Source organism: Indicator indicator, chromosome 2 (assembly GCF_027791375.1).
Source record: "Indicator indicator isolate 239-I01 chromosome 2, UM_Iind_1.1, whole genome shotgun sequence".
Taxonomy (NCBI): Eukaryota; Metazoa; Chordata; class Aves; order Piciformes; family Indicatoridae; genus Indicator; species Indicator indicator.
The window spans coordinates 21,559,887-21,585,775 of record NC_072011.1 but is presented as its reverse complement, the minus strand read 5'-3'; the positions used below and the strand labels follow the sequence as shown (position 1 = coordinate 21,585,775).

The 25,889-nt window shown below is 39.3% G+C and overlaps 1 protein-coding gene across 1 annotated transcript in view; it reads left to right on the top strand.

Annotated features, from left to right (window-relative positions):
* Positions 1 to 25,889, top strand: part of LOC128977863 (SAM and SH3 domain-containing protein 1-like) — a 574,598-nt gene that overhangs the window by 493,949 nt on the left and 54,760 nt on the right. Inside the window, exons 3-4 of the mRNA XM_054395558.1 lie at positions 20,563 to 20,613; positions 20,731 to 20,780. Coding sequence (XP_054251533.1) covers positions 20,563 to 20,613; positions 20,731 to 20,780 — 101 coding nt within the window. The remainder of the gene's footprint in view (positions 1 to 20,562; positions 20,614 to 20,730; positions 20,781 to 25,889) is intronic.

Sequence of the window (25,889 nt, the reverse complement as noted above, 5' to 3'; positions counted from 1 at the left end):
CCACATTTTTGGTCCAAAGGGATTAAATTAGTTTAGGAGGAGAGAAAGGTTGGACATTGGGAATTGGACATGCTTTTTGCAGCTTCCTGCTCAGTTTTCCCTCTCTTAGGTTTTGTTGGGATACTAAGACTTTTCAGGCATGGGAGTTGATGAGTTCTGAAGGAAGGAGCCTCAAGTTTGGGGCAATGAGGGAGGAATGAGGAATCCAAGAGTCTGGAGCACATGTCCCAGAGCTAGGACCTCTCCCTGTGTTTGTCATGCAAAAGGAGGAAACAATGGAATCTGGTCATCACTTGCTCACAAGGGTGAGGAGTGAAATGTTAGAAGGTTTAGTGAGTAGGGCACTAGAAAACTAAGCTGGGAGTAAAGAAAAACAAACGATTCACTCTGGGGTATGGGTTTTTGGAAGTGGTTTGGGGATTTTCCACTCATTTCCCTTTATCATTGTATTACTATAGTCCTTTTTCACCCTCTAGGAGACTGATGTAGTAGTATTTTCTGTGTGAGATCACAAGAGTTTGCTAGTACCTGAGGCCGAACAGTTTCCTTCTTAAAAAAAAAAAAAAAAATAACAAACCCAATTTAATCTTATACATAAGACAAGGCCCTTCTGTTTCTTGCTACTACTAATGCAATTTCCTCTTGATTGATTTCTGTTACCTGAGGGATACCTTGAAAGTTATCAGCTACACTTATGTGCAGGGAAATACAATTTGTCAATGAGTAAAACCTAAAAATTTGATGTCAATGTTCACATAATCCCTTTTGTGTAAGAACACTTATTCTATTGTGGGAGTGCTTTAGGTAGTGCACTACTGGTAACATAGAAATGCTGACTACATAGCACATAGAATCTTTCATGATTCATGCCTCAAATCTGCCCAAAATGGAATGATGCAAGATGAGCACTGTTTTGTCTCACCTTTTAAACTGGAGGGAAATAGCAGGTTTCACTTAACAGCTAACACCAAAGGAGATTTGTAAAGGTAAAAGGGTGTCTTACAGAAATTGGTCTTTCATCTGTCTGAAAAGTCTAATGAAAATTAAATTGAAGTTTCTTGTGAACAAGTGTGAGTCATAAGTATTTAATGTAATTTTAATAGCTCTTTTTATTAACTATGGTCTTTGAGAAGGTTTTAAGGAACCTGTTGACTCTGTGTCTCTAGCTTTGTTGGAGTTTGGTATCTATAATAAGGGTGTAAAAAGATCACCTTATGTATCATACTGAGAAAATTTACTTAGCATGAATCATGCTGCTTAGCTTAATAGTAGCTAGTGTTGCTGCTCATCTGAGGACTGAACAGTTGAGCAAGTTTACAGAATCTTAACCTGGTTCGTTATCTTCAGAACATTCTAAGCCCTTCTAAATAAGTATATATAAGCCTGCAGTAATGGATTTCACACATACAAAAAATTTCTTGAAGTGTAAGCATGTCAGCTTTTTGTTACCAGCAGCTTCAGAGTGACTTGGATACAGTTCTGTTGAGTGGCAAGATACATGAAAAATAAATAATGAATGTCATAAACTACTGCCATGTGTTAGGGATTTACACTGTTCTGATGACTTTTATCTTTGGGTTTCAGCATAAGACTTTTATTTCTGCAGCTGTTACAGAGCTGCCAAGTGGCAGATGATGAGTACCAAGACTGGATTTGTCAGCCTCTTTCCCAGAGTGGATATAGGATTAAATATTTGAGAAAGGTGTGTTGTTGCAGAATTATCCATCTCTCAATAATAGTTCAGTTAGTACCTCTGCTGCCTTGTTACAGCAGACAAAGTTATGAGAGAAGACTCTCTTGTGACACCATCCTTGTTCTCAAGGCTCTTTTTACTAGTCTTCATCATCTCCCTCTTCCATCCCTTCCCTTAGCAGCTCATCTTATGCCCTCCTTATTTCACTCCATCCATTTTCAAAGCTTCAGAACCTTTTCTGTCTTCAGTACTCGGAGTAGAAGTATCTTTGCAGCATCCTTTCTCTATTCATTTTGTCCCACATGCTTAATGATCTCTTTTCCTTCAGTACCTCCTGCACCATAATTTTCTGCCACCCTTCCATATTCCTTATTTTGTCTCACACTTAACCTCTGTCCCTCAGTTGGATATTGATACTTCATGGAGAGTGGGGACTTCATGAAAGCAGCTATGCTTGTTCTGCAGTATAGCAATAGAAAGAAAGTGAAAGATCAGAAGACTCAAGAGTTGAGGATTGTATTTGAAATCACTCTGTTTTGGATTACACATCACTGTAAGCAGTCTGCATCTTAACCACACCAGGTTAAGGTTGCAACTCCTGTTCTGGGATAAATTTGCCTTTTGTTGCAAATGGGGGAATGGAAATTTTCTTTGTAGTTGTATGAAATGTATGATCCAGGAGTGAAGTACAATTATAGCAAGATTTGAATTTTTGTTGCTGTGGTTGAGGATGAGTTACCACATGTCTTCTGTTTTTCAGTAGTGTTATACTTCAGGGAATTTACCTTGGCTTCATTTTATAATTTTCAGAAAATCACCTGGTGCATCCTGTGCCCCAAGATGGATTCAGCTCTCCTTATCACTTGACAGATGTTGATCTGACCTGTCCTTAAAAATGTCTCAGCATGCTAATTTCACTGTCTCCCCAGGCAAACTATTCTAGTGTGCATAGTTCTTACCACTAAGTGTGTTTTATTGGTATCTTACAGAGATGTCTCTTTAATTTGCTGTGTTCCATGAATGCCAAAAATTCTCTTTACAGAATCATTTTTTCCTGTTTAAGAAGGGCATTATATTTCTCACCCCATCCCCTTATCCTTTTTTCCTCCCCACAAACTAAACTGCTAACTTCCATCTCCACATTCTTTTTTTTAGAGCATTCACGAATATCACTGTTTATTTTTCTGGATTCTGATACGTTTGATGCCTCATTTTTGAGCAAAAACTCTGTGTGTGATTGCACTTGAGGTCTTAGAGGACAAGGGTTGGTGCACCATTATTTCATTTAGATCTGTTATGCAATGGTGCTTCATTACACAACAGCATGATACTTAGACCAAAGCTTAGTTTATGAATCACCATAATCCCTACACCCTTTTCTGCCAACCTGTTAGCTCTCCAGGTGTTCCCCACCCTGGATTTCTTTGTATGGGTAATTCTGTTTAAATGTAGTACCTTTCAGTTCTCCATATTAAATAGCATCTGATTTCCAGACGTGAAGGCAGGATAACCTCCTTTTTCATCAGTTATTTCCCTAGCAATGGTGGCAGATTGATACGTTTGTTTTTGTAGAATGGATCTTGATATGAAAATAACCTTTGTCTATGTAGTGGTTAATGACAGTACCTTCCAGCCTTCTGCTCTTTGGTAATAGAAGTAGACAACAATCTTTATTTTCACCTTTCTCATTTGATCTATCAGCAAAGATCAAGCATAAATTCACTGATCTAATATGTATATGTGTATATATTACATAAAACTACATGTGTGTATATTTGCCTAGATCATGCTAGCTTTGGCAGAAATCAGGCAAGGTTCTGGGGTAGCAGTTTTTAATTGAGCAGTCCCATTATGTGCTCTCTTAGTTTTGTTAATTGGAGTAGATTCATTTTAAGTCTTTCTGAAACGCCTGTGCTGTCGTGGATATTTGTAGGAAAGGGTCACTCCATAAGTAACATTGACAGTGAAGGGTCCAGAGAACCCCCTGTATTTACATGTGACCTTGCAAAAATTGAGAGAGAACTTAACCTGTCTCAACACTGAGGTCATGTGCAGAATGTTAAATAGATTATTCGATGCAAATTATATTCCATGGATTGATTTGTTAAATACTTACTATGTAGAAAATTTCTGCCATCCTTTCAAGTACAGTTACCAGTATTATGAAGCTGTTTTATTCATAATGCCTTTTTTAGCCACTATTTATTGATTTCTGTAGTGGGGCCTTCCATAAATTTAGTAATGAATTACTTGATCTTGAACCCTGAAGGCCTCATTTATTGCTTGCCACAGTAAATTAAAAACAAGAGGTCAGCTCAGGCTGTATCACAACTGCTGTCCAATCTTCTTTTCAGTAGAACTGAGCTCTAAAAATAAGTGTTTATTTTTTTCCTTCAATTTTATGTAATGTTAACGCCTACTATTTTGTAGGTATTTTGTGTACTTCAAATTTTCCTGAGGTTTTTGCAGACTAAACACAGTTGCCTTCCTCCTATGCCTGATAACAAGCTATATTACAAGTTATATTGCATATAATTGCTTTGTGAAACAAAGTTATTCATGTAACTTGTTTCATGTTGTAGGCATTCTCTTTATTTATGGAATTGCAATTAAAATACTGATCTGGTTTTTAATTGTCTCAAAAACAATATCCTGAGCATGTCTTATGATGGGGGAAAGTCTGCTGTTTTTAACATAGGTGTTTGTCTGCCACTTTCTTAGTTCACAGTGTATTTTAGGATCTGTTTTCATTAGTGTGAAATAGCTCCCTTGGTGACAGCCACTCCTGTTGAATGACTTTTATTCCCCCTCTTCCTTTTCTAATACCATTCTTCATTTAAAAAAAAGTTTAAAACCATGCAGGAAGTGAGACTTCTGCAATGCTCATTTGATATGTCTGTAAAAAATAATTATAGAAGTGGAAGGACATACCAAGTAAAATAGCTTCTGTCCTTTCCCAACATCGTGACATCTGTCAAAATACATTTTCAGGTAGTAAGTGTGACTATCCTGAAGAAGACAAAGTGTATCTATACCACTCTAAGGGGTTATTTTCATTGTGCCATGCTGTGACTGCAAACAGATTATTGTTCATATGGTTTGCATCTGTGCACAAAGATGAATGCTAAAATACCAATTTTACAGATGGTTAAACAGAGGCTTACAGAAGTTTGCTGGAAACATTTGGTTTTGGTCTGGTACTTATTGACAAAGTCCATTCTCTTGATTCAGTGTGGATCAAACCTGTGATGGGACAGTGACTAGATATGACTAATGACAAATGATGCCTCTTCAAAGATGCTGAGAAGTAAGACAGCTGTGGTGGGTTGAAAAAAAATTTAAAGGCATAGCCTAAAACTACCACAATGGCAAAGAGGTGTAACTGATGTTTGACGTACAGGATGTTCTGCTGCTTTTGGTTTCCATGTTTTCTTGACAGTTGGCTGTGGGCCATTTCTGTATTTTCATTTGCCAAACTTGCTCAAAACTCAAGAAAATAAATTAAGCCTGTAAGTGTTGAATGTTCATTCTCTGAACTTGGTGAAAATTTCAGAATCTATCAGATGCCTTTCCAAGTGCAGAAAGCAACAGTCACCAAAGGAACATAAACTAGCATTTGAAGGACTTGCAACAAAAATTAACATTCTGTTTAAGAGATGCTAGGTCAGAAGAAGAAAAAAGTGTATTCGTAATGCTGTCCCTTTAAATAATCTAGAAAAGGTGCTGTCAGGGGAGATTTTTCTGGAGGAGCAGAAGGCTCTCTGTGGATGGTTCCCATTTCTCATTAATACATAGGAGACAGAGCTTAAGTCTCCATTGCATTGCTAGCTGAGGACCTTATCTTTAGCAGTCAGCAAGGCAGTACTTATAATATGGAAACATTTGCACATACTGTGAAATTAGCATATAGAAACAATTAGGTTATGGCCTCAGAGGGAATTTGTGGATACCATAAATATGTTGGTTTAGTTAGGGGCACAGTGCTAACTGCTGACACATACTCCTTGAAGTCTGCTTTCCAAGCACAATTACTACTAGTTTGTGGTTTTGTTTGGTTGTTTTTGGTTTTGTCTTTCAAAAATGAAGGAAGTTAGAGAGGAAAATTAAGTTGGATAATTCAGCTGGGGGTTTTATGTGAATGATGAAAGTAGAGTCACAGTCCATGAAGTCTGCAGTGCTACTCATGTGTGTATCCACAATCAGAGCCAGAGCTGACAATGAACAAATAATGAATTGCTGCATGGATCAAAGTTGTAACAGTTAGAGATGTTATCTCAGCTTGGCATACACAGTTTTAATAAAGCAGGGCAAATTGAGAAGAATGGGTTTTAAGTGAATTGGATTGTCATAAAAAAGCTTCTCTCTCTGTTGTCTCATTCTGCTTTCTTGGACCCCTAGAGATAGCTGCCCCTTGCTTGTAGTGATCGAGTCTAATTAAAATCTAGTCTGTCTAATAAAATACACAGACAGAGACACTGTATACACATCCCTTTAAGAACATGGAGAGAGACATTTGTCTGGGACTGAGTGGGAGATACAGAGTGTTTTGTGGTTATCTTCTCAGTCATCTTGCTGATGTTTTTCAAGGATAGTTTATGGCAATGGAGTGGTTTAAGTAGCGGAATCCTCTTCGGGCAGCTGGCTGTATGCCATGGTCTTGAGTTGAGACTGCATGTGTTGATGGCCATCAGCTGCAAACATAGGGCACGAAGGAAAGGGGATGCATGCTATAATTCTGGTAATTTATACCTCCACATATTTTTTCTGAGATGTTCAGGCAGCTTCAAAAAAAAAAAAAAAACAACAAACATAAAGCCAAGAAGTGTACAGTAGGTAACAATTCTTGTTTACAGGCAAATATATTGAGGTACAAAGAGTTTAAGTAACTCCCTTGAGTTAATAGAGGAAACCAGTAGCAGAACTGGAAGAGTGGCTGACTATCATTTCTATATTCTCTTACTGTTTTGGGACTGCCATTCATAGAAGGTGAGAAGGGAAATGCTTTAGTTTCTGTGTTGTGTTTGTGGTGGATTTGGGTTTTTTGGATTTGGTTTCCACTCCCTAGGGGATGTGCATTTTGTCATTGTAACAAATGATTCTCAATGTAGTCTTTTGGCATTGTAGCAGGCATGTCATGAATATTTTTGGCAATTTAAGGCAGAACAGACACTACTACCATTTACCTTTTTTTTTTATTTTTTTTTTTTTGGTCCTGATAGCCTAGCTCGTACTAGTTCAGGCTCCTAAATCATAGAACCATAGAATGGTCTGCATTGTAAGGGACACCCAAAGTTCATCTAGACCCTGGAGAGGTTTTCTCAGAGTACTTGCAGCCAAAATACATGAAAATAACAAAGAGGTTTGGTTTTTGTTTTTTTTTTTTGTGGATTTGGTGAATGAACTCATCATAGAGTCACTCAGCACTGTGGTGAGCTAGTTTATGGCAGCAGGAACACTTAAGTGTGAGGAGCCTTGCTGTCTACTGGAAGACCACAGCAATCTAAGTACTATCATATGTAATTTACAGATACATAAGCTCCATGCTGCTGATTTTGTCTCAGGTTGTTTTCCTCCAAGGAGCACTATCTTCTGAAGCAGTCTCCTGTGTATCTATCTCCTCCTATGGAGGAGTAGGGGCTTTTTTCTGCTTTGAAGACTTTTATTTCCCTTTTTCCTGGTGTGGAGGACATCAAATATATGACTTGTGGTACTCCCAGAATTAGAGAGATGAAAGATGTAGTTGGAAAGAAAGAAAAAGGCTCAAATTAGGTCTTGCATGCAAGCCTCTAAAATTCCAGTGGTCTTCTTGCTGTGACTCTTCCTATTTTACAAGGGACTACTAACCAAAACAATTTCATTATTTTCAAGCTTGTTTAAAATAATGATGATAAGGATGTTTACAGCTACCAAGAATATTCAAGATGTTAAAGCAAACAAATAGTTTTTCACTCTGACCAGCTAACATTTTTGTTTTTTCACTTAACTGCAGAATGTCTTTTTGTCCTCTAACACTGAAGTTACAGAAAGGGATGGTATAAAGGACGTGCCTTTGGCAGTGCAGAAGCCAAGAACACACAAAGAAAACAGATTAATTTAGTAGCAAATAGACAAAGGCCATGAAGAACAGTTTTTACATCAAGCGTCTTGCGTAGCTGACTGCAGTGGGAGCTGAGATAACCTTGCATTTTAGTACCTCAACACCAGTAACAACATTTGGAATCTTTACAGGTACTTCAAGGCCTTGTCAAGGGTACAGCTGCAGAAGACCTGTGACAATCCATTCAATCCATGCCTTCTGAAACATGAAATACTGTATGATTAAGAGTTGTTCCTTAATTAGATATGAAGGGCACTGAAGAATTGAGCAAACCAAACTGTTAATATAAAAAGCTACTACTTGAGTTTGTGTAATGAATAGTGTTTGATTCAAGCTGACAGTGGGGGCCCAATCAGTTATCATTTAAAAATGTGCTAAGATAAAGATCATGTTCTTGCCTTATTTAAGCTTAAATTTTTGCATTTTAAACTATTAGTGAACTACATGTTTCAGCATATACATTTGCTATGGCTTTTTACAACGATCTAAAATTGAGTTCTTCTCAAAGACAGGGAAACACAAGAAATTAAATCGGTTATGAATACAACTATAACTTATTTGGTCTGGTGTCATCATTTGGCTTGGAAAAAACTAACGGCAAACAGTAGATTGGTTTTGAGGATTTTATTTCTTCTCTATTTGAAGCATTGTTTGAAATCAGAAATAAATCTGGTTTTGGCATTGCAGTTTCATCAAGAGTTGGAGTTTGTTTTCAGAAGTCCAGAGCACCAGTAGCTCTTTGATGTTTAACAAATTCTGTTACGTCCAGATTTGCAATTTAGCAGTCGTAGGAGCCTTCACAGAATTCCAGTGCATGAGCAGTATACCTGGGTCTGAAGATTTGTGTATATTTAAGAGGAATGATGAATAATGATACTAGCTTCAGATAATCTACCTGTTATTGCTGAAGCCCCTGCTTGTTCCTAGTGCTGACCATTTCCCACCCTCTTGTCTTTTTATCTCATGTGATCCCATAAACTGACAAGGAGCAGCATCTGGATATGCTTGGACACTGAGTGATTTACTCTTTTTCCAAATTTTAAAAGATCTGTCTGCCCTCTGATGGCTTGGTTATGTAGAAACCACATCTTACGCATTGTGAAACAATGGAAGTAGCAATTTCTACAGGTTTCCACAGGAACTGCAGACCTGTGCAATGAAAAATTAAGATAGCCTGTGTTTTTTACTAACTTCTCCTTCTGCTTGTATCCTGTTCTGTGGGATCAGGACCATATCCAGTAAAACATGCAAAAACGTGAGAAATTTTAAACACATGAGTGCTGTTTCCAGGCATGTGCTTAAATACTTTGTTGTCCTAATCCCTCAGTTTCTCTGAAAGATGATATTAAAAAAAAAAACTTATTTAAGAATGATCTTAGATTAAGCTAAATGAAGAGCAGACTAGAAAGACAGGGAACTCGATGCTGCTGATCTGCATTGTGTCTCTCTGGTCTAGTTTGAAAGCCATTCCAAGTACATGAAACCATAGATTTATTTTTTGTGAAAGTAAGTAGCATCCTGAATACATTGTAGTATGTTTGATCTAATGCAAATAATGGGACCTGTTGGTGAAAGTCTGGTGTAGTATACAGGAGAGATTGTCCTGTAGTTTCAGCTACATTTCCTAAAGTAGTATTTTTATTTCATTTGTTTTTAACAAAATCTTGTATAATTGAAACCCCATTTTGTATTAATCACCATGCACTTATTCACAGAGGACACATAACCTTGAATAACAGGCAGTATTACTGAGGAGCAATATGTGTTAGAACTGGATTTTAAACAGGAAAACCTTTAAAGAAATTGTTGTATATGCACTGATGTGAGCTTCAGACTGTTGTAACTAAACCCTGTTAGGGCCATAACCTGGAAAAAAAATTAGAATACTAATGGGAGTCTGAGCAGAAAAAATTAAGCTCTCCATCAAGACATTTTTTTGATGTCATGATTAGAGCAGACTTGTTTCCTAGAGCAAGTTTTCCTTCTGAAGACAGTTTTGCAGAGGAATTTGTACCGTGGACACTCCCATAACAGCAGCAGCACCTGCCCAAACAAGATGGTCTTGGCTGCAAAAACCCAGGCATTTAGAAACTCTTGCAGCTGTTTGTACAGCTTAAATTTTACTTTGCTTGGGGTGTCCTTACCACAGTAAATTAATTTATTTGGAGGGCCTACCAGTAAACTGAATCATAACACTTACACGAAGATGTTTGCAAAGATGGGGTGACTGGTCATTTGTTCACTAGGGTTTGCAGATGTAACTTACATTTGCTGGAAGGAAGAGGAGACAAGATGCAGCATGCACTTTCCCACAGCAAACCCTTGGCTTGTTGCAGGCAGGCTGTTTGCAGTGTGCTCGCTCCCTAGGCCTGCCAGCAATGACAAAGCAGCACTGAAAGTACTTGGCAGCAAATTTTTAACTGAAATTATTTGGCTTCATAGGTTTTTGCCATCTAAAGCTTTTGAATGCCATTTGGTTTAAATTGTAATTGAGAGTTGTTATTATTCATACTGCAATGTTAAGAGGCACCAAGCCTCTGGACTTGCAGATCTGATTTACTAGATATTTGTGAGGTTTGTGTTTCTTTTGTACCTTTGCTACTATCTTTCTTTTCAATTGGTTGAGGCTTTTAATGGTTTTGATAGTGGTTTTTTTTTTTATTCCACATATTTTATCTGTTTCTTGAATGAGATCTGGCTTAAGGCTTCTTACCTTAAGGATTGCAGTATACAGTCTGCTTTGCTCTTACTACACATGCATCCTAGCTGTCAACATTTTCTTTGTTGCTTCCAGTCTTACTATTTCATTGCCCATAATATTTTGTTTATCCCCTGGGTTTTTGGTCTGTGAGGTTTGGTCCATCTTTGTTCAATGTATACATCTGTTTAGAAGGTGATTGGAAAGGCTTAGCTATCTGAAGTAGGATTTATGATGAAGCACAAAGTTCCTGCAGCAAGATAGTAAAAGTTGGCCTTTATATTGTGTTGAAATCAACTGGGCTTAATGTGGAGCATGCTGACTCCAGCTGGCCTCCAGAGTTAAAAAGGCATTTCTTCCTTTTACAGTTGTAAATGACCTCCTTCCATTATGCTGAAGCATATGCAGGGCTAATCCTCCTCAGACTCAGTACAGATGAGGCATACTCACTTAATTCACTAGTTTTACTTGGTTCATCAGGACATCCCTGTAACTTACGGGCCAATTCTTGTGATGCTGGATAGCCTATATCAGCACACTGTTTAATGCTATTAGCAAAAGACTGGGCTTTGACTCTAACTCCAAACAAAAGTAGCAATTGGTTGCTGAGGGCTCTTGTTTCACTTTATGTATACTTGGAAGCAAAATAATAAAAATTCAAAGCAATGCATGCCAGCATTTTTAATGCTGTCATTTGATTACCTGTGTAAGAAATATTCCCTTAATAGGGAACTATAGTGCTGAGTGGATTGGGCAAATAAGAAGGTGCATAACAGAGCAAAGCTTTATAGGCTTTGTAATGAAGCATATGTGCTACTTGTACACACTGAAAAACTATGGATGGGTCTTGGAGTTCAAGTCTGACCTGCACTTGTGTTTCGTTTGCTTCTGCATTGCCAGTTCTATGTGTCCTTCTTAAAGTGTGACTCAGTTTGGTACAGAGAAAGGCTAAGGTTGCTAAGTGGAGCTTGGGAAAAAAGCTCTTTATAGTTGCTGTTTCAGGAATAAAAAGGACTGAGCATCTGAATTGTGAGTATGTAGTCTAACTGCACAGGAAGAAAGTGTTACATGAGATAATAATCTGTAAGGCCTTCCTGGAACACTTAATTCTCCGGTGAATAGTTATGGATGGTGATTGCAGGTGATTTGCTTGGAGCAGAGGTGGAAGCTTTCTTTGCGGAGTCCTCAGATCTGAGGCCTTTTGTTACCACTGAAGGAAGTCTGTTTGCTGAGGTTGGAGTGCTTTGTAAGCAGCACTGTAACAGTGTAACTGCATACATTCTTAGTACTAAGTTTGTTCATCATTCAGCAACTGGCCTTTTGTTTGGAAAAGACCCCGACATAGCCTGTGATGGGATAACTGCATCTTGCTAAAAAACGTGAGGCAAAGCAAAATTGTGCATTGCTGTCCTGCACTAGCCTTGAAAATGGTGCAGTGCCCTTGGACTGGAGTGATTGGGATTCAGCCCCAGGAATCACAGAAACATTCAGGTTGGAAAAGACCCTCAGGATCACCAAATCCAACCAATAACCCTTTAACACATCCAGGGTTGGTGACTCAACCACTTCCCTGGGCAGCCCATTCCAGTGTCTGACCTCTCTTTCTGTGAATTTTTTTTTCCTAATGTCTAGTCTAAACCTACCTAGTCACAACTTGAGGCTGTGATCACACAAGTCTGATCACACTAGGAGGCTCCTATGGCTGAGGAGAGGGTTCTGGTCCTCACTGTCCTCTCGTGGGAAAAATCTCTGAGCCTCATTCTTTGAACAAAGGAAGGAATGAGTGTTTTACAGCTATTTGACGGATCCTCAGAATCTGAATTTGTTGCACCTTCAGAATCTCTGAAATCTGTATTAACCACTTTCCTGTGGTCTGTCCAGTGTGCTAGGGCAAAAGCCACCTTCTGTCTCAATTGCTGGTCATGTGACAGGAGCCCACTTGTGCCTTTTCAGCAGAACAGCTGAGCTTGGCAAAAATTGGCTGGAGCTCTGCAGCTGGCCTGGAGCCTGGCCCAGCAGCGGGAGCTGTTATTGGTGTGATTGAAGCCTTTAATTTAACTCCTTACCAGCAATTGTGCTGATTAGTATTGGAGCTGTCAGATGTCACTGTTGCACCATTAACTGTTCAAAGCAAAACTTGCAGCAGCAGTAATCCCAGAGCATGACTTCCATTTACTGCACCACCATTTGGGACTGTTGCTGTTAACTACACTATCTGTGGCATCCAAGTTTCTAGTCCAGTCTTACTTTAAACATAAATAGAAAATGAAGAATATTTCTATCAATAGTTGTGCACTTACACATTTGTATTATGAAGGTGTAGAAGGCAACAATTCCTTCTTAATATTATCAAACATGCTGTCTGTCTTCTTTGTTAATAACCAAAATTGTGCCAAATGGTATAATGGCCTTCAGTGTTTTCTCTCTCTGATGGCAACAATTTTCTTTGTTCTCTTAGGGCCTAAAAAAATATGATGCAATGCATCAGAGTTGATTTGGAATTCAGCTTGATAATAACATCAAGTGATGGCCAGTGATGAAGACTTAAATTAGTAAGGATCTGGCCCAAAGGTAAAAAGAGAATGGCTAATTTAAAAGTCTCTTTATTAAAGGCAGTTTATAGCAGGGAGGATGTATAAATACAGGCTAGCAATTTGTGGGCTAATCTCTTTTTGCATTAATATGGTTAATTTGTTTTCAGTTCTCTTGTTCAAGAAATTAACTTCTCCTACACTTTCTAGGAGACTTTGAAGTTAGCATCCAACTGTCTATTTTTGTGTCTCTTCCTTCACCCCCTCACATTCCTGGAGTGTGCTTATGCAGGTTGAGAGCCTAGCTCTAGGGAATTCTTAATTTTCAGGGTTTCAGTTTCAGGTACCTACGTAGTAAACAAAGCCAGACTGATTTCAAGTTAAGTATTCATTCTTCTTTTTCTTTTCTTTTTCTTAATACTAGAATTTTTCCCAGTGTGACCAGTTTCTTCCCTGCTTCAAGTGTGCCTTCTTAAAAAGGATCCTGAAGGAAACTAGTTCTTCAGAATGGTTTTATTGTTGTAAAAAATACTAGTCAATAGTCAGTTCCTCATATGCTAACGCAAGTTTGTCCAATAGAAAGATTTTTCAAAACCTTTTCTCATCTGTGTTTCTGCTGTTTCCACCATCAAAAAGACTGAAATGAGGGTCAGACCCCACCATACTTCCATGTTTGTAAGTCATAGAATATACAACATACCTCATGTTGTTACAGCTTCCCAACTGGAATGTTCTCATAAAATAATGAACATAGGAATCACAAAGGGAGAACTAAACTGGATTAAAAACATGGAAGTGCAAATCAGCAGAAAAGGCCTACAGAGACTAAAACACTGAGAGTGGATGGATTGAGAGGTGCAAGTCTTTCTGACAATGAAGACCTGAGTGCAGGATGTCTGTGTTTTTGATCTTTCAGCTTACCTCTGAAAGTGAAAAAAGAGATGCAGTTTTACTGCAGTTGGAAAGAAAGAATCAACTCTCTGTTACATTGTTCTGTTGCCTTTTTCTTGGGTTTTGGTTGTTCTGAGGTTTCTGTTTGTACATTTGTTTTGGTTTGTTTGAATTTTTTCTAACTGATTTCTTTTAATTCTCTAAAAATTAAAAAGAAAAATCTATTTCCTTTGCAGTAGCACTAAAACCTGCTGAAATTCTCTGCTGGGTTTGAGAAAGTCTTAAATCTGGTAGATTTTCTTGAATTAAATAAAGGCTTTTAGTCCAGGACATAGAGTAGGTACATCCACTTCTGTACATACAGACTTTCCCAGAGGTTATGAGCTCTGAAGAGTGTGGCCTGATAGCAGAAATAGGCAGCTGAAAGGGTAGAAGTTGTAAAGAAGTGTGGTGCAACATTTCTTGTAAATTGGTGCTTTTTCTCCACTATGTTGCTGAGTTCTGAATTTTGGTTTTGCCGACAGTTAACAGATGCAACAGAAAGAAGTTGAGAGAACTGTCTAATTTTCAGTAGCCAATCTGCCCTTTCCAGTGACTGTAATGATGGAATTTCCTGACACAAAATCATTACAAGTCATCAGCTTGACATAAATTGGAAAAAAAAATTAAGGGGGGATGGGGAGAGTTTAAGCTTAAATATCCTTTGCTTTCCACTAGATAACCTTTGTAATTTTTTCAAAATCTGTTTCCTTTTTAACAAAGTAAGGCAAATCACTGCTTTCCCAGAATTAAATTAATGCAAACTATTATTTCACCCCTAAGGTGAGGGACTTCATTGCTGATACCCTATGCATCTGTGGTAATAACAAAAAAAGCTTTTGTGGATTCCTTAATGAGGATTGCTTCATTCTACTCCTGAATTTCATCCGAGTTTTTAAGGCTTTAGTAACTCAAAAGTCAACTGTAATTTGTGTTTTCTGCTACAGATCTCCTGAATAATTCATTGGTAACTCACTGTTTCTTACAATATAAAGTGAAAACAGTGTAGAGTTTGCAAATGTTAGCAGGCACAATAAGTGATATGAAAGGGAGTATACTTGGAGAACATCATCAGTATTACAGTAACAAACAATTCCCTTAGCTCTGAGTGTATTGGTTGATTCAGTGCAAAAGCTTCCATTCATTTGTGGAACAGACAATCTGAAATTTCGTGTGCTGGAGGGACAAATATTGGTGTGTAGGTGCAATAATACAGTTATCAGTATAAATACAATATACAGCAGACTTGTGTTAGCCTACATTTCCATGATACATATGAAAGAGTTTATAGCACAGCTGTAGAACTTTTCTAGAGGCATTGGTCTTAGTCTGAGCATCCTCTTCTCTCTCCTTTACTTTTCTTGGAAGTATTGAAGAGAAATTAAGAGAATGGCAAATAAACTTGATACAAACATAGTACAGCTTTGTGTAAACGAAAATGAAAAACTGGTAAGATCTGAAAAGTGTTTCACAGAGGGAAATGGAGAACATCACAGACCCTGAAGAATGGGTATCCTAAATTTGATCAGGACTATTGATACCCAGAAGGAAATTTGGCCTACTCTACCACAAGGCAAGGAGCTGCTTTGTGATTATTTTTGTCTTATTGATGATGCTCTGAATGTTTCGCTTCAAAACCACATCAAACTCCTGGCCTTGAAGTTACAGGAAAGCATGGTGCAGGGTGGTGACAGGGGACATATTGTTCACAGAGGTGCCAACATCCTGATTATTTGAGAGTATTGTGTTAGGTGGTGGCTGAGGCTGAGGTACCTGCATGCAGCCCTAGCCATCCATGCTGGAGGGCCAGCAGCTGGGTGAGAGACCTGTACTTGGCTAACCAGACTGTTCCTACCTCAAAGTATACTGTAACAATCAATGTGTGTTTATTAATTTAATTAATTTAATACCTGCTAAGTCCCAATCACATATATGCGCCTTCATATTAATATCTTTTTATCAGAGAGAACTACTATGAAGAGATATCTACCAATCAAAGACTTGCTAAGTCCCAATCAGAAGGTATTTGATTTCCCTGCTGCAGAATGTTGTGTTCCCGTATTGACTTTCCTTTCTCTGAAGCCTATTGCTCTTGTTTTTTCGTCTTTGCACAGTAAATTCACTGCATTCAGCCTCCATTTACAGCTGGATTTATGAGTTAGTACTGCCTTGCTTTTCATTTTTACAGGGCTTTACAAAAGCTGCAGTTTCTTCAATAATTGCTAATTAACTATGTTTTTCAAAGTAACTGTGGAATGTTTTTCAGCCCCTGTGGCTTCCAGCGTTAGTGTTGAATGCAATGTATTTGAGATGGACAAAAAGCCCCCTTCTGTTTATATTGTTGGCAAAAGGGTGTCAGATGCTTCCCTCCATGACATGTTCTGTGTGACAGATTCCAACATTTCCAGCAAGACAAGAGGCAAGATTTTTCTTTCCTACTTAATATTAAAAGCAGAAACATGAGTGCTGTAGCAGCGTCTTCTCCCTGAAGGTGGATTTCATCAGGATTTAAGTTATTTACCTATGACTGCACTGATATATGAGACACTTGGACTGTTATTTCATGCTTGAAATACTTTTTTTTTTAAAATTCTTCCCACATAGCTCATTTCCTTGATCCACAGTGTCTTTGCTGCTGTTGGATGTTATCATTTAGCATATATCAGCTCTGGCTCTAACATGCAAGAGTAATGTAGCTTCTGCTAAAGAGGTGGTCCAGAGGTGGTTTGAGACTCAAAATGGGATTTCTACTAATCTGTACCACTGGAAACTCACTTGGTATATAAAATCAAAATCACAACATTCATACAGTGTACAAAGTAAGTAGAAAAACTACCTGTGAAGGAAGCTTCTTTCTTGAGCCCTGAGGTAAACAACTTCATGCAAAAGCTTAAACAACAAATCCTGCTTGTTAAGCTTACACACACATCTTTCAAAATGAGGGATTTGTAGAAAGCATTTTGTCAATTCACACTTCTACACCAGATCTCCCAACCTTATCTTCGGCTCCATAGTTGTTTTCTGCAGTGCCCATAGTACAAAAGGGTTGGTAATAACAGGCAGTACTTGGGGAGTGTGACGCCTGCTGCCCTTCACTTCCTCTGGCTGCTGGATCATGACATCATCCAGGTCCTCAGGGTCTTACCCTGCAGTCATCCCCTTGATGGCATCAGCTTTGGGTGAAGGAAGAGAAAGGAAGGTCAGTAAGATTGCTAAGAATATGCCTTTAAAGCTGGGGAAACAAAATGTTTCTGTAAGTTGCAGTTGGTTTAGGTTGGCCATGATGATGGAGTTTAAGTTCAGTGGGCTTCACTCCATAGCATATTAGCATTATTAATTTTTAACAGCTTTACTGTCAGTATTTGAGATTCTGTGCTGCACAAACCTTGGTCCTTGAGAGAGCTGGACAAGCTGATGCTAAACTGCTGTTTGCCCTCCCTCTTCTGTGTTTTCTGGGTGTTGGATACAATTTATGAATATCTGCATTTCTCCAGACTCTTCAGATTTTAATTGTTGGTTTTTAAAGCTGCATTGAATGTGTGCCAATATACACTGCTAGTGACTGGGCATAGGACAGGAGACACAGACAGGGCCTCTTAAATTTGGAAATCATGCAAATAACTCAGATGCTTTTGGGAAACAATGGATTTTATGACATAGCTTAAGGAGCCTGCACTTGATTGGGTACTTTCTCAAATAATTGTGTTTCTTGCACCAACTCTGGGTAGCGCAGAAGTGGCATGAAGGTCTGGTACACCTCAGACAGGCTTTATGGGCACATGTGGAGGACACTTATGTGTGGGAGCAGACTGTGAGGACAGAAATACCTATAGCCCTGATGCCTGCTTTGTCTAGACCAGAGTCCTGGAAATGCAGGCTAGGGAGGTCTATCACTGCAACCACTGTTTCTGTAAACCCAAGCTCTCCTCTATTTAATTTTTAAGGTTTGTTTCAGAAGGGTGAAAGATGTACTTTCATAAAACTAATCTTTGAAAATATGTTTTGAAAAGATGTTATAGTGTGCTTGATAACATGCCAATGGTACGTTTGCTCAACCTTCTAGAATTAGCCTTTGGTATAAAAAAGCCCCTGATCCTGGCAGATTAAAGTCAACAACCTGTGGATTTTACTGTGAGATTTAACATGAGGTTTAATGGATTTTAAACTAAATATCTTCATCAGCCTTTCTCAAGGCTGATAAAAGTTCTATGATCTGTAATACAGATCTATACTAGAAGTTCAGTCAAGAATAGTATTTTCCTCGATAATTATCTTTGGTCTTTTGTCTAAATAGAAATAAGAAAAATATCATTCTGCTAGAAAGGCAAGTAGGAATATTAATCACAGCAGTACAAGACTATCAGATGTTTTGCATTTCAGCATTGCAAATTACAGCGTTAAAGGAGGAGAAGGAGAGTTGTCCTTGCTTCTGCCCTCCACAGTCATCTTGATCCTATAAAACTGTTCCTGTTCTAATAGGGTGGGCTTGAAGTTAAATCAGAAAAATAAAATTAAAAAAGGAAAGCAAACAGTCATCTTTTTTAGGATTTTGTTACACAGAATGCAGCTGACTATGCAGCTGGATAGTTCTAGGCTGGAAGTAGTAACTTTCCATCTAATTGCAATCTTGGACTACAACTTTACAAGCAACTGCTCAAGCAAAAGATTTCTATAAAGCCTTGGGAACCTAGACAGCATCTTGTAAATGATAGTTTTTAAAAATGAGCTTTTTTTTAAAAAAGCAGCTTTTTAAGGGAACAGATAAATGATGGGAAAGTTGCAATCTAAAGGCATGGTGGAGGCACAGTGGATTCTGCTGGCTGGCATACTGAAACTTTAAGATGGGATAGCTGATAAAATGCTCCGCATGTTTTCATCTGTGCAGCAGTCTGTGGACAAACGAAGCAGTCATGAATGGGAAGTGTTCAGACCATAGGGCTTGTCTTTCCTTCCCTCCTTGTGGACTGCTAGGTGGGTTGAGAGAGTGCCCAAGGAAGCTTTGCAGCAATGTGCCTGCAGTCTTTTTCAGATGCAAAACATAATCAAATTCTGTTTTGACAGAGCTAATGGAGAAAGAGAGGGATTCCTGGTGCCAAATAGCTAATTTAACTTTCCTGATCTGTGAACATCTGTGGAATTTCCCTGAGCTCAGTTTAGCTTCTGCTTGACTAGAGGAGTCCTGCTGGATTTGTCATTAAGTGAGTGTGGTTGCCTTTTCATGCCAACTTCCACTCATTTCCCTTTTTGTGCTATAAAATCAGCAAAAGTAGATATGTAGACCATGCATGGTCAGACAAAATCTTCAGTTGGGCATTGACCTTGTGTCAGCCTTATTTACTAGCAAGCACATGGTTGTGAGCTGCCCTGTGTCCTTCTGGCCGCTGTGGCTCAGTTGTGTTGATTGCACAGAAGCTCCTCTCTACTCTAGATCTTGCAAACTCTCTGGGCAGCCTAATCCAACGCTGCTTTGTGGCAATCAGTGGTAGTTTCCTGATTAGTATGAAAAGGCTGCATTTCCAGAAAACTCTCTGGGTTTCTTTTTTGTATTAAATCTTAACATTTTGTCACTTTTTGTAAACAAAGGGCATAGGAAGCACAATTTCACAGAGATAAGAGACTTACATGCAGGCTGAGGAATGTGTGAACAAAAAGACCTGTAGTATCAAGAAATAAATCCACATCCTCGGAGCCTCTTTTTTTACTTTTTTTTGTTTGGTTGGTTGGTTGGTTTTGCTGGCTTTTCTTTTGAGCTTGTATGCTGCTGTGTTTGCTTACTCAGCTATAATTGCCTTTCAGTTACAATACTCATGTTACAGTAACTTCGCTAAGGGGTAGGACTGACTTCACACACAGATCATCCAGTAAAGCATAGTTCTCAGTACTGACAACTATAATTTCTTCCCCCATTCTAGCTGTAGTTTTCCCGCTGACTTCAGGCAGACTTGTTAATAGTATGTACTTTTTAGGCAGCTAGTTTGCAATCTTAAATTAGATACCACCAGGAGGACTTGCTTCATCTAACTTGAGGCATCTGAAACCCATTGAGTGAGTTCTGTAAGAGTTATGTCTCTCCATTGACTGCAAAGGGAGACTGCATGACTGAGTCCTGGAGTAGACGGTTATATCCTAAATATTTGAAGGAAGGTGATTTGTACTGCATCCTGTTGCCAAATCTCTGTGTGAGAAACTGGCTCTGCTGAAATGAACTGAAATCTTCTCAGTATTTTTAGCTCAAAGAGTGCTCTTTCACTGCCATGTTTTCTGTGTACGTTCTTCTTGAAGGTAAATTTGGGGAAATTGCACTTGTGATGATCTAGTGAAAATAAGACATTCCTCTTTCTATTTTTATTTTTTTTAATCACTTCTGTCTGGCTCTTTTACCTTCATCTGTAACCTCCATAATAAGGATGGAATTAGCTGTTTTCTGAAGTACTTCAGAATTTATCCTGAAAGATTCCTTCCGAAGAGGTTCATGTTTCCTATCTGAACAATGCTGAAGTAGTCCTAGGTTCTGGTGCCCTGTTTCTTCTTCCTTTTTTTTTTTTTCCTCTCCTTCAGATTTCTTCTTTCTAGTGTTTGGTATTTCATTAACCTGACCTTTGTTCTGTTTTAGGAGAAACCTGATGCCAGCTCCACATCACTACAGCTGCGATCTCAAATTGAGGTGAGTACTTTTTGATCACCCATTTTTGTTTGTTTATTCTTTAATTCGATATTCTGCATAAATTGAGCAAAGGTTGCTCTTGTGTCTGCTCTCATTGCTATGTGTCTTCTCTTGCAGGAGTCACTTGGTCTCAGCAGCACTGCATCAACACCTGACACTGAAAGAAAGTAAGTGAAGGCACAGGAGGTGAGAAAGGAGGGATGGGGAATATGGTACATTTTCTTTCCCTTGGATTAAATTAATTTTAGATTGTATTGGTGTTTCAAGATTTCAGATCCAGCCATTATTAGTGAAACCCGTTTTGGAACTTGCTTCTTCTCTCAATCTCTTTTGGCCTTCTATTAATTTGGTTTATAAGGTCAAAGGAGGGTTGTCATTTTTTCTCTCAGTGAGCACTTCTTTCTATCCTTGAGCACTTGGGGTATGTATACACCAAGGTGTCTGGTAGTTGTTTTCAAGGAACATCACTGATTTCACATTCTCTGCACATTAAACCTGCATAAAAAATAACTTTCTGTGAGTAGACCTAAATGCAGCCAGAAGGGAATAGGTGAGGTGAAGGGACAGTTACAAATGTAAATCCCTTTCCTTTTCTTGTGCATTTTTGGGTTAGTAACTGTGCTTTTGAAGAGGGTGCCAAGGGAATGAAGTATTTAAAACCAAGTTAAAAGGAGCTTTAATGTTAGCAATCCTTAAAAAAAACCTCTCTGTGAGGACTGAGAGGGTTTCTGTTTACTGTCACCTCCCACTGCAATATGCGTGCTTGTTTTCCATGTCTCCTTCCTTTGATCCCAAGATCTTGGATCCCTACTGCTGTGGATAACGTGCAGCAGTGCATGAAGACAACTGGCATTCTTTCCAATTGCCTTCACTTCATAGGGTAGTGTCAACTGGACTGGTTCAGAGGAAGTTTGTGGAATCCAGTTGTAATGTGACATACTTTTGTAAGGTTTTAGCATGTTCAAGTGATTCAACACTGGACAGTAACGGGAAGGTTTAAGAAATTGCTGTCCCTGTTCTTGCTAGTTCAGCATAAGGAGCATCAGTCCCAGAGGAAGCTGTGATGGATGCAGGGGATGGGACTTGCCTGAGTGCCAGCCACATAGAAGTTAGTTGTATGGCAGGGAACAGCTGCTTAGGAGCTTTCTCTGGAATTGTCTGAAAGCTGGTTTGTGCTACAGAATTTGGAAAGTAGTAAGTTCTTTTAGAGGTGCCTTGTCCCTCTTCCGCACTCACAGAGAAAGTCGTGATGGTTTGCTTGAGATAGATGCAATACTCGAAACAGCTGAAGACAGGTAAGGTGAATTTAACCTTGAGTAGCATCACTGCTTCCAAGTTCCATGCTGCTAACAGAGAAAGCATAGATGGCTTAGAATTTCGAAGTAGTGCTTCAGATAGTGAAACATGAAAAAGTTTTCTTCAAGGATAGCTTCTCTGTCTAACATTGTGAAACCAGGAATACCAAGTGGATGGGAAGATTATGAGATCTATAATCTAGGAAGTAAACTTCCAAGGTTATTTTATGATCTGAATACCCTCAGTCTCAAAGAACTTTCCCCATACGTAGATATCATCACCCCACCTCAGGTAATAATAAGGTATAGATCTCACAGCAGGAAACTGGGAATAGACTAGTTGTAGCCAGCTTTCTAAATTGTGCCTCTGTGTAGGTGTTGTACCACAAATAACTGGGTGAGAAGAGAGTATCTATGAAAACATCTTCTGAGTGACTGTGTTATGAGAGAGCCCATTTACCCTCACAAAAAGGAAATTAACTGTGCTATTATAGGTTATATGGAAGGAACCTGTGATTTTTGTGGACGTTTCAGGAATAGAAGTGTCCTGTTTGAGGATTTATCTGTCAGTTGATTAACCTGATACTGGTTAATATAACCAGATACATGGTACTGGCACAGGGTAGGTTGTGTCAGACACTTGAGCAATAAGAAACAAGGCAACATGATGCATGCTAATTGGGCAAGGTGTTGAAAAAATAAATTGTATCTACTCAATACCATACATACTATTCAAAACCTGTGCCTATTAGTGACAGCCTTCCACATCAATGCTAGTTTCATCCTTCTAGCTTGGAGAGATGAACTGTCAAGGGGGTGTCTTTTCCAAAGAGGCAATTTACAAAATTAATCTGCAAAAAAATGATCAAATCCACCTGATAGGTCTGTACTTGTTACTAACATGTAGAATTTTATGTTTTCCAAGGGAGGGCAGTATGTCTGCCCTAGAGGGTTTTTTTGGGTTCAGTGTTTAGTTTGTGGCTTTCATCTGAATTTGCTGTGTGGGCGTGCTGTGAGACAGGAAGCTTGAAGCTTGTCCCTTTAGGGACTCTGCACTCGTGGCTCTCACATGGTGCATGAAAGATCTGGGATAAACCTTTTACAAAACTTATTTTGTTGTGAGAAGACTTCAGTTCACCAAACCTGAAACTCGATGCAGATGTGCATGGGTTTCTCGTATTCATGAAGAGATTTTGGGGTGCGGGAAAAGGACATATTTGTTCCAAAGCAGCCATCCAGATTTTTCAGTTCCTGACTGCTGTCTTGAGTAGTCTTCCAAAGCCCGAGTAGAAGCTTCCCCAAGAAACGTTACATTTCTACATACTGAAAATACTTTTCCAGAGTGAGGTGATTTGTTTCCAGTGTGGTGTTCTGAGTGGGTTGCTTCAGCAAGTAAGCAAAGTCCCAAGGAAGAACCTTGGGGATAATAAGGAGAAAGCAAATTTCCATCTGGAACATGGTAACTCTCGGTAGCTCCTTCACTCAGCGCTGCTGCCTGGACACCACACAGCTTAACGCTACCAGGGTCTAAAGTTTTAAAATAACACACCTGAATGGTTGGTTAATTTGCCAGAGTTCATAGATTCCAGACAGAAAGAGGCTTTGACAGAGTCTGGATGAAGCTATATTTGTTTTAACCTGATTTGTTTTTCCTTTTCTGTGGTGCCTGAAGAGAGGGCCTGACAGGATCCAATGTACACCACATTGAAAACATGATAGGAAAAAAATCCTCTTTGAGGGCACAAGACTCAGTCTTGCCTTCAGTCCCTGCTTCCCTGCTGTTCAAAGTCAGTGTGAAATTAATCATTGCCCTCAGTCCATCAAGTTGCTCAACGAGTGCCTGTCTATTGGGTGATGTGCTGTAACACAGAAGAGCAGTTGTAGTGCATAGAGGGAGGCAAAAGGTATTAAACAGGCCTGGAGGCAGAGTTGCTTGTGACTTCAAGTCCCTCCAAAAGGCATTCTTTGTTGCTGACAGCATTGTTCCTGTTAATTAGATGAAGCTACAGAAAACACCACACATACGGACCTGCTCTATGCCCTACCAAAGATAGTTTTCATTCAATTTGTTCTGACAAAGAAATAAAAATCTTCACTGTAGCAAGTGCCTCTGAGATTTATGTGAGTAACAGCAAGAGTATGGATGGGGCCTGAAAAGCTATCTGTAAATATCAGAAAACAAAGTCATGTCTGTTCAAGCTTCGCCTCAAAACTCGTATGATTTTTTGGCCATACTGAAGTTCCTTCTGTAAATTTAAACAGTTGGTCAGGTTTCCAACTCGTAATATTCAGCGAACAATACCAAGCATGTTATGAGATGTTTGTAGTTTTCCTCTCTTCATCATAAATTTCGTTTCCCTCTGCCGTTTCCAAGATTCCAAGACTCTTGCTGCCAGTTGTGGTACCAGTGTAACTTTGCAGATACTTAGTGTGCCTTTGGCAAAGTCACAACAGCATCTTTAACAGTGACACTATTCAGATTAAAGAAAAATCTCCCCAGACCTGCAGGTGTTTCTGTATGGACACACTGACTTGTGCTTTTGCTAGAAGAATCATCAGTGTAACACATAGGCAGTAAGTGTGCTTTTAGCAGTTACTATTGCTTCTTTGTCCCCATACCACGTTGATCTGGGGATGTATTGTATATACAATCCCTATTATTTCCAAGTGACGGCAACACCCCAAGGATGTTTACTTAGGCAGGGGACTGAGCAGGGTTTTCTCATAATTGTAAACAGAGTGTTTAAAACAATGTAACCCAACTTTTAGCCTGTTCCCGGTTTTGAGCATTCAAATCTACAAGACAGACTGATGAGCTCTGCACGTTTGACAGGAAATCCAGGTTAAACCCAGTCCCCTGAACTCAGGCTTCTATATCCTGACTCTCATCCTGTTTTCAGAAGAACTGTGGATGTTGCAGAGGGGAAGTTTTGTGTTTTCCCTCATGGGAAATAGATCTATTTGTTGTCACTGCTTGCTGCAGCAGCCTCTGAGCAAGTTTCAACTATGATGTATTGGAGAACTGCCAGGAAAGCGAAGGAAGTGGGTGAGAGACCCAAGAGCACTGCATATAGATAGAATGAGGTACAGACAGTCCTATGTACTTTTTCTTCTTTCCTACTGCTAGAGAAGGGAAACACAAAAAACAACACATGAGGTAACAGTTGTGGCTGTATCTGGTGTTTCATAGGCATTCTCACCACCTTCACATGGCAGTGTGTGTTATGAATTGTCACCGCCTACATGAGCCACCTGCTGTTTCTTGAGCTGTACCACTCAAGGACACTCCTGACCCAGTAAATGTTCATACTTCATACTAAGCACCACAAAATTCATCCTGCTATATTCCTCAGTCTGTGGCATAACACATTTTTAAGCATTCACAACCCTGTGATCCTCAGGATCCCATACTTGCCAGAGCAAGGCACTGAGCAGAAACAGACTTTTCTAACAGAAGGTGCTGGAGAAAAGCATGCACGTGTGGGGTGCAGGCGGCACGGGGCAGCATTGCTTGGGAGCTTTGCATTCCCCTGGCATGGGGGAGCTGCTGTGCCTCTGGCAGCTGTGTCCTTGACTCCCTGCTTCAGCTGCTCCACAGAGTGAACATCTTTGTCACCCTCTCTGTGTGTGCAGGACATAGACCTTAAACTGAGCTTCACATATGCTGAGTATATACAGTTTGGCCAGGTCTCTGATGTCTTGTTGGGAATGTTAGAGGAGGAGTTGTTTGCTGCTTGAGTGTTACAGCTTTCTCTGAGGTTGTTAGCAGGTAACTAGTGAGACCACAACACAAGTGGCTACTATCTGCATGCTATTGTCACTGCAGGAGAGACTACTGACTGGATCGGTTTTTAAGGATTTTATGGCACAGATGTGGCATAGTAAAGCCAGTCACTGCCCTGTGGTATAAACTTGAACTCCAAATAAGCCTAAGGCTGAGAGTGTTCCTGCAGTTCAGTGTTCCCATCTAGAGCAGTGATG